General features: G+C 65.6%; 1 protein-coding gene across 1 annotated transcript; it reads right to left on the bottom strand.

Moving 5' to 3' along the window:
• Positions 1-2209: 2209 nt before the first annotated feature.
• SHROOM4 (shroom family member 4) lies at positions 2210-12987 on the bottom strand. The gene is made up of 10 exons (XM_014955968.1): positions 12890-12987; positions 10753-10947; positions 9460-9591; positions 6953-8936; positions 6680-6741; positions 5671-6270; positions 5026-5448; positions 4764-4944; positions 3877-4149; positions 2210-3798 (listed from the first exon to the last, which is right to left on the bottom strand). Exons 1-10 carry the CDS (start codon positions 12985-12987, stop codon positions 3529-3531), a joined length of 4218 nt encoding a protein of 1405 aa, XP_014811454.1. The 3' UTR covers positions 2210-3528.
• Positions 12988-13171: the final 184 nt, after the last annotated feature.

The following is a 13171-nucleotide window of genomic DNA, read 5'->3' as shown; positions in this document are numbered from 1 at the left end:
CGGCCCACGCACGGCCGGGCACGCGGGCAGGCGGGCACCCGCACCGCGCGCGGGCGGCGAGCGACCACCGGGCACGGGCGGGGGGGGCCCCGCACCGCCACCGCGCACATACGTCTGTAAATGCCCACACATGCACGGGCGTGGGAGAGCACATGCACGGGCGGGCACAGCCCCAGCATGGGAGGGAACATGCACCACTGCCGTGCACATATGTGTGCACCTCCCACACGTGCACGGGTAGGCACGGCCCAGGCATGGGGATGCACATGCACTGCTGCCATGCACATATGTGTGCACATGCCCACGCACAGGAGAGCACACACGCTACCCCCATGCACATATGTGTGCACTGCCCACATGGGCAAGGGCATGCAGATGGATGGCACAGGTGAGCTTACATGCTGTGGCCATGCACGTATGTGTGCACATGCCCAAGCACGCATCAGCATGCACAGCTCAGGCACGGGTGACCACATGCACCACCTCCATGCAACTGTAAGTGCATATGTATGTGCATGGGTATGCCCAGGCACAGGTGAGCACACACACCAATGCCTCCACACACTTGTACACACTCACGCATGCACACAAGCTATAGGAGCTGGACACGTGCACTCACAGCCCAAAAAGACGCCCGTGTCCTGGGCTGTATCCCCAGCAGTGTGGCCCCAGCAGGGCGGAGGGGGGATTCTGCCCCTCTGCTCTGAGGAGAACCCCCTGCAGTGCTGTCTCCAGCTCTGGGGTCCCCACCACAAGGAAGACATGGGGCACAGACAGACACATGTGTGTCCCCCTCCCTGTGTGCGTGCAGCTATTGGTATGCGTGGGCTTGCAGAAGTAGCCCTGCCCATACACACTCACACACATGTGCACAGATTCACCCATGTGTGCTTACCTGCCTGTGCATTTGCTCACCTGCATGTGCACACGTGTGTATGCATTCACATGTGCACACCACACACATGTGGACACATTCACCTGCATGTGTGTTCATTCACATGTGCAGTCACCTACCACTAGTGCTCGTGCTCCCCGGCATGGGGCTGTGCTTCTCCCTCTGCACATGTGTTCACATGTATGGTGTGTACTCACCTGTGTGTGCGCTCACATGTATGTGTGTGCATTCATCTGTCTGTGTGCATGGTCATTTGTTGTGCTTACACTCGTGTGCCTGCATTCCCCTGTGTGCGCATGTGTTCCCCTGTGTGCACTGACCTGCACGTGCCTGCATTCCCCCATGCAGCCAGGTGTTCACACTTGGCACGCTCTCAACTGTTCATCTAAATGCTTCTGTGTGCATGCATGCCTTTACCCTGGTGTGTGCTCACACATATTCACACACACTCACACACACTCACCCCTGTGCACATGTGCTCACCTGCACATGCATGGGCTCATATGCAAGCATCCCTCCATGTTTTCATGCTAACACGCACGTGCATGCACTCCAGCACATGTGCCCATCTACACACATGTATGCTCACATGCCCCCCACACTCATGCCCCAACACGTGTGCGTGTGCTCACAGCCCCCTGCACTCATGTCCCCAGGTGCGTGCGTGTGCTGGGGCCACCCAGTGGCGTGCTCTGCCTTTGCACCGCGACTGCCCCCACACTCCCCAAGGCCATGGGGCTGCCATGCCTGGGCACGAAGCCCTCAGTGCCCTGACATAGGGAGGGTGTGCCAGGCCCCTCTCCGTGGCACCTGGCTGGCACACAGAGGCCCTGGGGAAGGCATTTGGCCAGCAAGGGAACAGTGGCTGTGCCCGCCCACGCCTCCTTGCCATGCTGGGGTGGACCAGGGCGCCTCGCAGCCAGCTCAGCAGCAGCAAGCACCATGCCACACCCCTCTGACACTGCCACCTGCACTGGGCCATCCCCTTCCCAGTGCCCCCCCAGACATTCTGGCAGCGATGCTATAGCTGTGAGTGCCAGGTACAATACCACAGCCATCACCTAAGTGTTATGCCCTTCCCATGCACCCCTGGGGAGGGGTCCAGGCACGGCCCCTGCCCAGACCTAGCCTGGTGGCACTGGGTGCAGAAAACCCTCTGCCCACAGCTGCACCCCAGGTGCCTGCAGTGCCACAGGGGCATTTGTGGTCACCAGGGCTCAGCTCACCCCAGCTGCAGCATCCCCCAGCCCCGGTGCCACTGGCTGGGGACACAGGCACAAACCATACACCAGACAGAACGCAGACAGTTGTGCAGCTGCTGCTGCTCCTTTAGTGTGAGAGAGGCACAAGGGCACAAGGCAAGGCATGGGCACTGGTACACCCCCCTGGTGCTGAGGAGGGCTGCCGGTCCCCCCCAAGAGCAGCATGTCCCCCCGCTCCTAGTGGGTGCAGTCTTTGGTCCTAGCAGTGTACCCGAGCAGGCACAGGGGTGGCTGAGACAGGGGACATGCAGGGGACCCCACTCCTGCCAGGCACCATCCCAGGGCAGGGCTAGGCAGGTGTGGGGTGTAGTGTTCAACGGGCTGGGGGAGCCACAGGAGGAGCAGGGGGGCTGCTGCAGTGCCAAGGGGCTCCCTGGACCCTGAGGCTCGGGCCCACCCTGCTTCCCCAAAAATGCTTCCCCCACCCCACCCAAAGCTGCTCTTCGTTGCGTGAAATCCCTGTGCAAAAACAGCATCAAGGTGCCTGCCCATCCCATGGGGACAGACAGTGGCACGGTGGCAGAGCAACCCAGGGTGAGGCCAAAGTGCTATTTGGGGCTGCAACGATACAGAGGACCAGGACAGATGCCCTGTTTCGTCCTTAGCATGCTTTTTTTCTCTATTAATCCTTCCTGGTGCCAGGGCAGAGGCTGGAAGCAAGGGCTGGATGAGGCCGGGTGGTCCCCGTGCCCACAGCACCAGTGGCTACAGCTCCCAGCACCCCGTGCCCTGGCAGGGCACCATCCCGGGGGCACCCACTGCAGTGTACCCTAGAAGAGGGTTGCACAGCAGCCACCAACACCCACCTTGGCCCCCCACAGTGGCTGGGGACAGTGGTGAAGGGGTTAAGGTCCCGCTGGCCAGGGCCATTGTTTTGGACACAATGGAGAGGAAGAGGATGCCTGGGGCCAAAATTCCTCCAGCTCCCACCGGACAGATGGACAGAGGTGGACAAACAGACATGACGGAGGAGGAGGACAGTTTAACCCTTCCAGGCACCGTGTGGGGATGCCCCGGGGCAGCCAGGGGATCTTTAAGGCACATGGTGCAGCACAGGCTGCGGGACAGGCACTGCTGCAAAGGGACCCCCACAAGCACAGAAAGATGGGGGGTGGCAGGATCCGTCCATCTGGTTCTGCTGGGCCACAGGGTGCTAGGCGGCCATCAAGCCCAGGGCAGGTCTATGGCAGGACGCCCCCTGCCAGTGCCTGGACTGGCACCCCCTCCCCTGCTTGGTAAACAGGAAAAATAAATAAAAGGCAGGGTCTGGACAGACGGACGGATGCAGGGAGAGCCCCTGAGGGGACGGATTCACTTTGGCAGCAAGCTGGGGCCATGGCCAGGGTCCTGGGGGGAGGCTGGGCAGGGGGGCTAGCAGCCCTTGGGGGCCTGGCCAAGGCTCTCGCGGAGGCAGCGGAGCTGCTCCTGGCCCAGCTTGATCTTCTCCTCCAGCTCCCGCTGCTCGGCAATGAGGGCTGACTTCATCTTGACAAAGTGCTGGTAGTCCTGGAGGTGCTCGGCGGGCAGGTACCGCGCCACCATGGCGCCCACTGCCTCCTCGCGCCGCCCCACGTGCTCCTTCAGCTCCTTGGCGTCCTCCAGCTGTGCTGCCAGCAGCCGCCGCTTTTCCCGCAGGGCCACCTGCAGGCAAGACAGGTGGCGTTGGCAGGGTGTCCCACATCCCAAAATCCTGTGGGTGCCCCCCTGCCCCATGCCCACCTTGTCCTCAGTGGGAGCGTGTGGCCCCAGGCTGTCGAGGGCAGTCTCCACACGGGCCAGGCGCCCCGAGAGGGAGAGCAGTAGGTTGACCACCTTGTCCAGGTCACCCACAAAGAGGCGGTACTTGTCAAACTCCCCCGGGGTGCAGAGGGCTTGCAGGCGGGCAGCCACATCCTCACCCAGTGCCCCATTGGCGCTGATGTCCTCCTGCAGCCCCCGCTGCGCCTCCTGCAGCACCGCCAGCTTGCGGCTCAGGCTCTCAATCAGCTGCAGCTGCCGGAGAGAAGGGGTCAGGGGCAACTGGGGACACCCCCTGCTGGGACTGGGGGATTGGCACATGGGTGCAGGTGTGCCATGCTGCATGGGACTCAGACTGTGAGCATCTGGTAATGCCCCCAGTTCCCATGAGCTACCAGCAACACTCCCAATCCCTCCGAGCACCAGGCAGTCTCAGTCCCCATGAGCTACCAACAATGCCACCAGTTCCCACGAACACACACTGATGCATCTGGTCCCCCCAAGCACCCAGCGATGCCCCCCGTCCCTGTGACCACCTGGCAATGTCCCAGTCCCTGCAAGTACTGAGCAATGCCCCTGGTCCCTGTGAGCATCTGGTGATGCCCTTGGTTCCCACAAGCATTTGGTGACATTCCAAGGCCCACAAGCACCTGACAACACCCCAGCTGCTCACATGCATCTGGCAATCCCAGTAGTCCCTGTGAGCACCCAGTGATGTCCTGGTCTCCGTGGGCACCTGGTGATGCCCCAAGTTCCCATGAGCAACCAGCACTGCCTCAGTCCCTGTGAGCATCCAGCAATGTCTCCAGTCCCCGCGAGCACCTGGAGATGGCAGAGAGGAACCCCGAGGGCATCATCCCCAGCAGTACCTTCTTCTCCACCAGCTCGCGGTCGACATCCTCCTCCTCCGAGCTCCCCTCCACCACCTCCGGCAGCTCTTTCACCTTGCCGAGTGGCTCAGCTTTGCCGGCTGCCACGCCATAGTATGCCGGGTAGGCAGTGGAGCTGGCAGCACTCCCAGGGGGCGGCGAGATGGGCTCAAAGCCCTGCCTGTGGGAACAGGGGCTCAATGCCGCAAGCGGTGGGTGCAGCCTGTCCTCGGCATGGCGCCCAGTGCTTCACCAGCCCTACCTGTCCTGCACCAGGGCCTCCAGGGGCCAGTCCTGCTGGAAACGTTCCCGCCAGGCCTGCCGCTCCCCTGCCACCAGCAGCTCGCCCATCACCTCGGTGGTGGGGCCAACATGGGCCAAGGGGGCCAGGATGCCGGCCAGGGAGTGGTCCCTGCCTGCCAAATCCCACAGCAGCTCCTCCGAGCCCATGCGGTGGGGCTGCGGCTGGTCCCCTTGGCAGCTCACATCCTCTGTTGCTCCAGGGCTGGGCTCGGGTGCTTCAGGGGTGGTGGGGCCAGGACCACCATGGAGGGGCAGGGAGCACTCACCCACCCCACGGGGGGCAGCCCAGCCCTGCTCCTGGTTCCAGCTGAGCCTTTGGGGCTGCTCCTCCATCTCCCAGAGGTGCTTCGCCTTTGGCCGCTCCTCCCCAGCCCCTGCAGCCCTGCTGACACCCGCCCAGGGGCACTCACATCAGTTCCCGTCCCCACCCGCCCAGGCCACCCCCAGGGAAAGGTCAAGGACACCCCTCATCCTGAGAAAACCCCACAGCACATCCAAAGGGGTGGATTAGGAGGTTCAAAGGCCACATGGCCCCAAAAGCTACCCTGTGCCCAGGCTGTGCATGCAGCCCCGCTCCCATCCCCAGCGCCGCAGCGGTACTTGCCTGCAAATCTCGGCGCTGCCAGCATCGGGCTCAGGCGTCCTGTGGAGCGAGCTGGGGGGCTCAGGTCGGGGCCAGGCGCCCGGCGGGGCAGGAGGGCGAGCGGTGTGGCCCCGGGACCGGCCCCCCTGCTCCCCGGTGAGGCTCTGTGACCGCTCACGCACGGCCTCGGCGATGCTGCGGGTCGGCACTGGGGTGGCGGTGAAGGCAGAACCATGCCCAGATCCATCTGGCAGGCGCTGGGACATCCGGTGCTGCCTGTACTTCTCCCAGTTGGGGGGAGGCGGGCGGGGAGGTGGGGGGCCCTTTTTTTTTGGGACACCAGCAGGGTCCAGCTTGGCACGGAGAAGGTCCCTGCGGTCGTGGCCCCGGGGGCTGGCAGGCTCCAGGTTGAGGTGGCTCTCAGAGAAGGCTCTGCCCCGCAGCGGGCGGTGCAAGGGCTCTGAGGGACTCTCAGGGGAGCGGGCCAGGCGGTCACCATCCCATGAGAGGTCGTGTGTGGATGTGGCCCGGTAGCAGGGTGGCCACTCTGTCTCTGAGCTCTCAAAGCAGGGGCGGAAGGGGCCAAGCCTCGAGAAGCCCAGTTGGTAGTGGGAGAGCTCACTGGGGAGAGAAGGAGGCACCCATCCCCGTCAGTCACCCCCCCAACAGTTCATGCCCACCCCTGCCTCAGTTTCCCCAGCTGGAGTCACCCAGCCCCACTAGTGGGGGAAGCCTGGACTCCCCCGGTGTCCTTGCACTGGGCACAGCCCCCCAGAGATGCCCCCTAGCCCCCACAGGATGAGTAAGGAGGGACCCACCCACATCCCCCCATGCACGTCCTCCCACCCCCAAGCCCCACTTGGTCATGGTGGCCTGTGCACCCACTTCACAGGGCACAACGTGGCTGTGCCCACGGCATTAAGGGAGGCACTTTGTACATCACCAACTAAAATCACACTGGTCCCCACGCCCCACTGGTGGAGGTCCTTCCCAAGTGGCATGCACATCCTGGCACCCGGCGTGGGCTCACCTGATGGACTGGCTGGCTTTCCTGGTGACTGCTGGTGGTTCCCACTCATCCAGAGGAAATTCCTGTGTGGGGGAAGGAGAGAGAATGTGAAAGCGCAGTCAGCATCCCCTTCCCCAGCACCCTCAAACCATCCCTGTCCAGGCACAGGAGGCATGCAGGGCGTCTGCAGGACCCCCCCATGGGGCAGTATCCTTCACCCCAGCCCTGGGGGTGCACTCTCTGGGGGTGCAACGTAGTGCCAGTGCTGCTGTCCTGGGGGGGTGGTTCACTTACCGGGGCGAAAGCTCTCCGGGGTGGCCAGGCATCACTCTCCTCCCGCCCAGGACGGGGGGCTGGGCAGCAGCAGTCAGGGCAGCGCACCCAGGGCTGGGGATGGCAGCGGCATGTGTGGCTGCGGGGCAGCGGCGGGGGCCCCAGTTCTCCCCCACAGTAGTAGCAGGGCTCAGGGCGCAGGGAACCCCCACAGGGGTAGGAGAAGCCCCGCAGGTACTCCAGCTCCCCTGGCCTGCCCAGAGGCTTGTAGCAGGGAGGCTGCTCCCGGCAGCACTCGGCGTAGGGGCTGGCAGAGCCAGGGCGGCCAGCCGAAGGGGATCCATAGGGCTGGTCAATAGAGAGGCGGCGGGTGTCCCGGCGCTCAGGGGGCTGGAAGGCACTAGGGTCACTTGCCGGGAGCTTGCCATGCCGGGGTGGCACCAGCCTGCTGCTCTCCTCGAAGAACCGTCGACGATCGGCAAAGGGCAGGAGGACAGCCTCATCGCTTCCCTGCGGCGGGGAGCTGGTGGCCGCTGGCCCCTGGCTGTAGCCCTCCAGCTGGCTGGGGCTGGGCGAGTGCTGCTGCTGCAGCTTCCGCTCCGGAGACCAGCGCCAGCGCCCCCGGCCCATCGGCACCACCCGCTCAGGGGATGGGGGCCCTTTGGGGACTGGCAGTGGGTCAGGCGTGGGGATACCCCGGTCCCCCAAGTGGCTGGGGTTCCTGCCATCCTTGCTCGGTGCAGGGCTGAGACGCTCAGCTGGGGTGCAGGGTCTCTCTGCCGGCACGCTAACCTCAGGTGGCTCATCTGCCTCCTCCACAGGCTCCTCGCCCGGTGGCGGGGCACCGGGACCCCGGCTCTTCTGCAGCTGAGCCTTGCGCCGCTGTATCTCATTGCGCAGACTGGTGGCAAAGCGGTCGCTGCGGCGGCGCATCTGAGCAGAGCGGTGGGGAGGGCCCCCAGCCCGCCGGCCCCCCACCCGGCTCTCCTCCTCTGCTGGCCCCTCGGTGCTGCGTGCTGGGCTGGACCCTGGCCCATCCTGCCCACAGGCTCGCTGTGGCTCAGGGCAGCAGTGGCAGGGTAGCAGGCGGTGGCACGGTTCTGGGCAGACAGGGGGGTCCTGGACAGCCCCCACAGACTCCGTCCGGCTGCCCTCAGGGTGCAGCGGGGAAAGGGTCCAGCGGTGCCCGTCAGGGGCCGGCGAGGCTCGCCCACTGCTGGTGCCCACCTGGAGAGAGCGGAGCTGGGAGGCCAGCAGCTGCTCAGGAGCACTGTGCCGGTGCAGCGTGTGCCCCTTGAGTGGAGAGAGCAGTGGGTTGTCACCCACTGCCGCGGCACCTGGCACTCGTTGCACGCCACCATCAGGGTACAGCTGGTTTCCAGGCTCCGCGCTCTCCCCCCCAGGTGGCTCAGCTGGGCACCGCTCCGAGTGGGAGCTCAGCATGTAATACTGGTCAGCAGAGAGTCGGTCCTTCATGGGGTGCGGCACCAGTGTCCTGCTGCCTGCTGCCTCCGCCTCCCCGTCCCGTTGGCAGAGGAAGGTGTCGGAGATCCACCGGCCCTTGGCATGCAGCATGTCTGCTGACACTGGCACCCGGCGCCTGTCCCCTCCTCCAGATGGGGCTGCCCGCAGGCTGTCCCTCCTGACAGGGGGCTGGGGAGGCATGGGTGCCCGCCAGGCCTCAGGGTGCCGGCTGGTGGGCAGCTCGGTCCCCGTGGTCAGGTAGCGCCCATCAGTGGGCTTGCAGGGGCCTTGGAGGCTGGAGTCAACAGAGGCAGCCTCCTCGGGACGGAGGGAGAGGGCACAGTCGGAGGCGATGGAGCTGGCGGAGAAGGAGCTGTAGGCCGAGTCCCGCTTGCTGTGGTACATGACCTGGTCAACGGGCGAGGGGTCCCCTTCATAGTAGGCCTGGCCGGGCTGGTCCAGGCTCTCCATGCTCCCGATGGAGCTGCTCCGGTCGGTGCTGCAGTGCCGGGACAGCGGGTTCCACTGCAGGGACAGCTCGCTGCCGCCCGGCCCCACGCCAGCGTTAGGGGCGCCTGCCACCCCCCACCCAACTCCCCACCAGCCCCTCCAACAGGCACGAGATCCTGGGCAGCCAACACCCCACCACCACATACACCCCTCCAGGGACAGAGGGGCACAGGCCAGCACAGCCCCAACCTGCCCCTCACTGCCAGGTTTGGGGACAGCACCAAGGCTGCCCTGGCACTGGCAGGAGGAGGGGGGACCGGGACACAGGGCGTGTATGGCTCCGGCCACTGGGGACCTGCCAGCTCTGGCAGGGGGGGCACAGGGACTCGGCAGCTCCTGGTCGGCGCCGGGGGAGCCACCGCCCCTTCCTGCCAGGATCTGGCGAGTAAACAGTCAGGGGAAAGGGCAGCGCGGCAGCAGGATGGGGGGGATACGCAACAGCAGCCTGGGGCGAGCATCCACCCTGCACTCCCCAGCCCAAGGGCGGGCCCTGTCTGCCCCCTCTCCCCTTGCACGGTCCCAGGGATGCCCCAGGAGTGGGTTGGGGGTCTCACCTGACATCACACCCCGAGGGCCAGGAGAGGCTGAAGGCGTCAGCGGGGCAGTGCATGGTGGGGGCGTCGGGGCGGCTTTCGGCGAGCTTGGCCACGTGCCAGGAATGGGGCCGGAGGACGGGCACGCTCCTCCTGCCAAGAGCAACAGCGGGAGAGGACAAGAATGGGGAGGAAGCCGGGCCGAGGAACCGGGGCTGAAGTCACTTCCTACAGGGCTTCCTGTCCCCCCAGGCCAGCACTCACCCAAGGGGGACTGCGGCAAGGAGGGTCCAGCCCTGCCTGGCGCCGGGCAAGGGGCTCTCACAGTTCCCCCCCATTGCCGGGGCTCCCCTGCCTGTAGTGTCCCTGCTGCACACATCAACAGGGGTCCGAGGATGTGGCCACAGCACAGCCCGTGGGCAATGCCCCGGCAGGGCAAGGGTCTCTGCCGGGACTGGACCAGCTCCACAGGCACCAAAGAGACCCTGGGGCCACACCTGTGTCCCCAATGCACGCCTGACCTTCCCCCCTTGCTCCTTGGTCCCTCAGCATCTGCAGCAAGCACCAGCCACATCGCGTTCCCGGGGAGGGGTCCTGTGGCAGGCCCTGTCCCACCCCCTGTGCCAGTCAGCTGTGGAGTCTCCAGTCCCACCCAGAGCATACAGCAATGTCCAGTGCCACTACACAGACACATGGGCAGATACTACCTGCTGTACCCTCTAAGTGCCCAATGCTGCCCCACCCTACACCGGGTGGGCAGGGAGAGTGGCAGGCACAAGCTGCAGGGTCAGCACAGAGGTCCCTCCCCCACAGAGCCCCCAAACTCACCATGGATGATGCTGAGCCCTGGCACAGCCCTGTGGCACCCCCTGCCCCGTGGGCAATGCCCTGTGCCGCCCCAGCCCCGGGGTGTGCTGGAGCTGGAGTCCAGTCGGGACGCAGCTGGGGAGTGGATGTGGGTCGGGGGGTGGAAGAACAGCCTCTCCTTCCTCTCCCGGGCAGGCAGCAGGCAGGCAGCAGGCAGGAAGGGAGAGGAGCGGCCACACTCCAGGATACCGCCCAGCAAGGGGGTGGCGAGTCTGCCGCGCTGCCCTGGCTCTGCTGGCGGCACAGCAAGCTGGGGAACCCCCTACCACCACCACCACCACGGGGTGCGGGTAGCCACAGTGGGGCTGCCTGCTGCTTCCCACCCCATTCCAACATGGGGCACCTCCAGGCTGGAGACAGGGGCACCACCAGGCTCCTGCCAGCCCCCCAGACAGGTGATGATCCCCTGGCCACCTCCACCCCCCCGCAGCTCGCAACGCTGCCAACCTGCGGACGATCATCTTCAGGGTGCGGTAGGAGCCCTTGATGAGGATGAGGGCCTCCTGGCGGGACCCGTACAGCGGCGTCCCACTGATGTTCACCAGCTCATCACCTGGCTGCAGCTGGTGGGACAGTGCAGCCTTGCCCCCGTCCTCCACCTGGGTGACAGAGAGGGCATCAGCAGGGGTACAGACCCCTAGAACAACCCAAGGAGGGTATCACTGCCGCTGGGTGCCAGGGGAGAAAGAGGCTTCGGAAAAAGGGGTGTCTGTGCCCTGGGCACCACAGAGCAATCTGCGGCGCCGGGCTCCCCCCCGCCCTGGTCACATGAATTTCTGAGCAAGAAAAGGGCATTGGGGAGGGGGGGAGAAGAAAAATGTCCCGTCCCAGCAGATTCCCCCGCAGGCGCGGGCAGCACAAGGGCCTTTTGTCCCGAGCGGATGCCAGCCTCCCGATGCTGCTCCCGGCCCCACATCGCTCCTGCCTGGGCACCCGTGGTTACTTCGATGCCCAAAGGGTGCCATCACACCATGCGCACCCAGGAGAGTCAACAACAGGGAAATGCCAAGCTGTGCCCAGCCCTGGCACCCACAGCCAAAACGAGCCTGGTACCCCACACTGCTGCAGCCTGGAGGACACAGACACATGCTGCTGCAGGCGCAGAGGGGCCCAGCCCATCCCCTCCGCCCCAGCAGGTAGGTACAGCGCGGGCAACCCTGAGACAGGCAGTGCCCAGCCGGGGCAGGCAGAATGTCCAGTGATGGCATTTATTTCTGCCCATCCTGCCACTCCCAACAGCTGGGGATTGCTCTGCCCAGCCCCTCACACTGCAGAGCTTAGCAAGCAAGTGGTGGCGGCATGGTGGCAGCGGCAGGGGGCATGGAGGCACATGGGGCATGACCTGGGGTGCCCTGTGCCCCCATGCCCAGCATGGAGCAGAGCCTGACCCAGCTGGACCCTACAGCTGCCGGCAGGGTGACAGGCAGAACTGGCCTGGCCCCATGCCGGGGCTCCTGTGCCCACCCTGCCCATGGGCTCCTCACCCTGCCCTGCCGCTCCCAGCCCAGCAGAGAAATGAGCTCTGCCTGCAGCACCGTCTCTACAGCCCAGGCTGGGCGGCAGCCAGGCCCCAGTGCTGGGGGGCACCTGTGGCTCCCCAGCCAGCTGGCCACCACACAGGTGCCCCCAGGCACACCCTCCCAGCCCAGGCAGGGCTCAGGAGGCATCCCCCTCCCCGTGGGCAACATGGCACCTGGGGAGCCAGGCAGGGGTAGCCAGGCCTCCTGCCTAGCCCAGCACTGCCCCATGGCTCTGCCAGGCATGGCTGCGCCCAGTGCCCCATAGCCCTCCCAGCTCTTCAGGGGCATGGGGATTGCAATGACACGATGCACAGGCAGGCTGCTCTCCCATTGGGAGTCAGCCATGGAGGGGGGGCTGCCTTCCTGGTAGGAGGCTCCAGCTGCCTTGAGGGCTCCAAGTCCCACCATGCACTGGCTGGACCACCCGGGTTTAACCCCTGCCACGCTGCTGCCGCCGGGCAGCTCCGGCAAAGCGAGCAGGCAGGGCAGGCTGCACCTTCACTCCAGTACTCTGCCCACCCAGTCCTGCCAGCCATGGGGCTGAGTCAGTGGTGATGGGTCATCCCCCCCCCAGTGCAGGACACCACTGGGGCTGCACCCGTGCCTGGGCCACCCCATGTGCCAGGACAGACACGACTCAGTCCTGGCATCGCTCACCAGGAGCTAAATCTGGCACAAACAGCCCCTTGTTCTGCCTTCACCACCAGTGAACTCAGCGCTGGCAGCCAAACCCAGTTGCCTGCTGCCCTGCCTGGCTCTGCTGGCCTCGGGCACTTCCCTAACACCACTCCTGGTGTTCACTCTGAGCCCTAATGATGGGCATCAGCAGGCTCTGTACCTGCCTGCCCCAGGAGAGACTTGTCTTAGGAGTCACAGTCATGGCAGTGCCCAAGCTGTGCCCACCCTGCCCCATGCAGACCGCGCTCCCTGCCCCTGACATGCCAGGGGAGGCCTGTGCCGGGGAACACTCAGCAGCCCCACGGAGCCCACGTCAGCCCTGCCATGGGATTCTGCCACAGGAAGGGATCCTGCCCAGAGCGGGCTTCGAGGCCAAACTGTCTCACTGAGCGCCAAGACCCTCTTTCCCTTTCCGGCGTGGGGCCCGGGGCCCCCCGCACCGCAGGCGGGGGCTGCCCCCTCCCCACACACCTCGGCCGGCCATGGCGGTGGAGCAGGCGCCCCGGGGGACCCTCCCCTGAATGCACAGAGCGCTGGAACAAGCCCCCTTTGTCTGCAGAGCACACGCGGCGGCGGCGGCCCGGCTGGGGGAGGACGGGGGCCGGCACCCTCCAGCCCGCAAGGCCCCCCCCCCCCCCCTCTACCCGGCAGCCTGGGGGAGACGCCCC

The sequence above is a fragment of the Calidris pugnax genome, unplaced genomic scaffold, assembly GCF_001431845.1.
Source record: "Calidris pugnax isolate Ruff unplaced genomic scaffold, ASM143184v1 scaffold281, whole genome shotgun sequence".
In the NCBI taxonomy this organism is placed as follows: domain Eukaryota; kingdom Metazoa; phylum Chordata; class Aves; order Charadriiformes; family Scolopacidae; genus Calidris; species Calidris pugnax.
The sequence above is the reverse complement of the archived record's forward strand: the minus strand, read 5'-3'. Positions and strand labels throughout refer to the sequence as shown.

Bases quoted from the DNA above. Each gene is read 5' to 3' on its own strand.
- SHROOM4 (XM_014955968.1), bottom strand. From the start codon at position 12,987: ATGGCCGGCCGAGGTGTGTGGGGAGGGGGCAGCCCCCGCCTGCGGTGC. The intron at 4,150-4,763 runs GTACTGCTGGGG...TCTCTCCGGCAG, and splicing joins GCGAGCTGGTGGAGAAGAAG to CTGCAGCTGATTGAGAGCCT. The intron at 3,799-3,876 runs GTGGGCATGGGG...TCTTGCCTGCAG, and splicing joins ACGCTCCCACTGAGGACAAG to GTGGCCCTGCGGGAAAAGCG.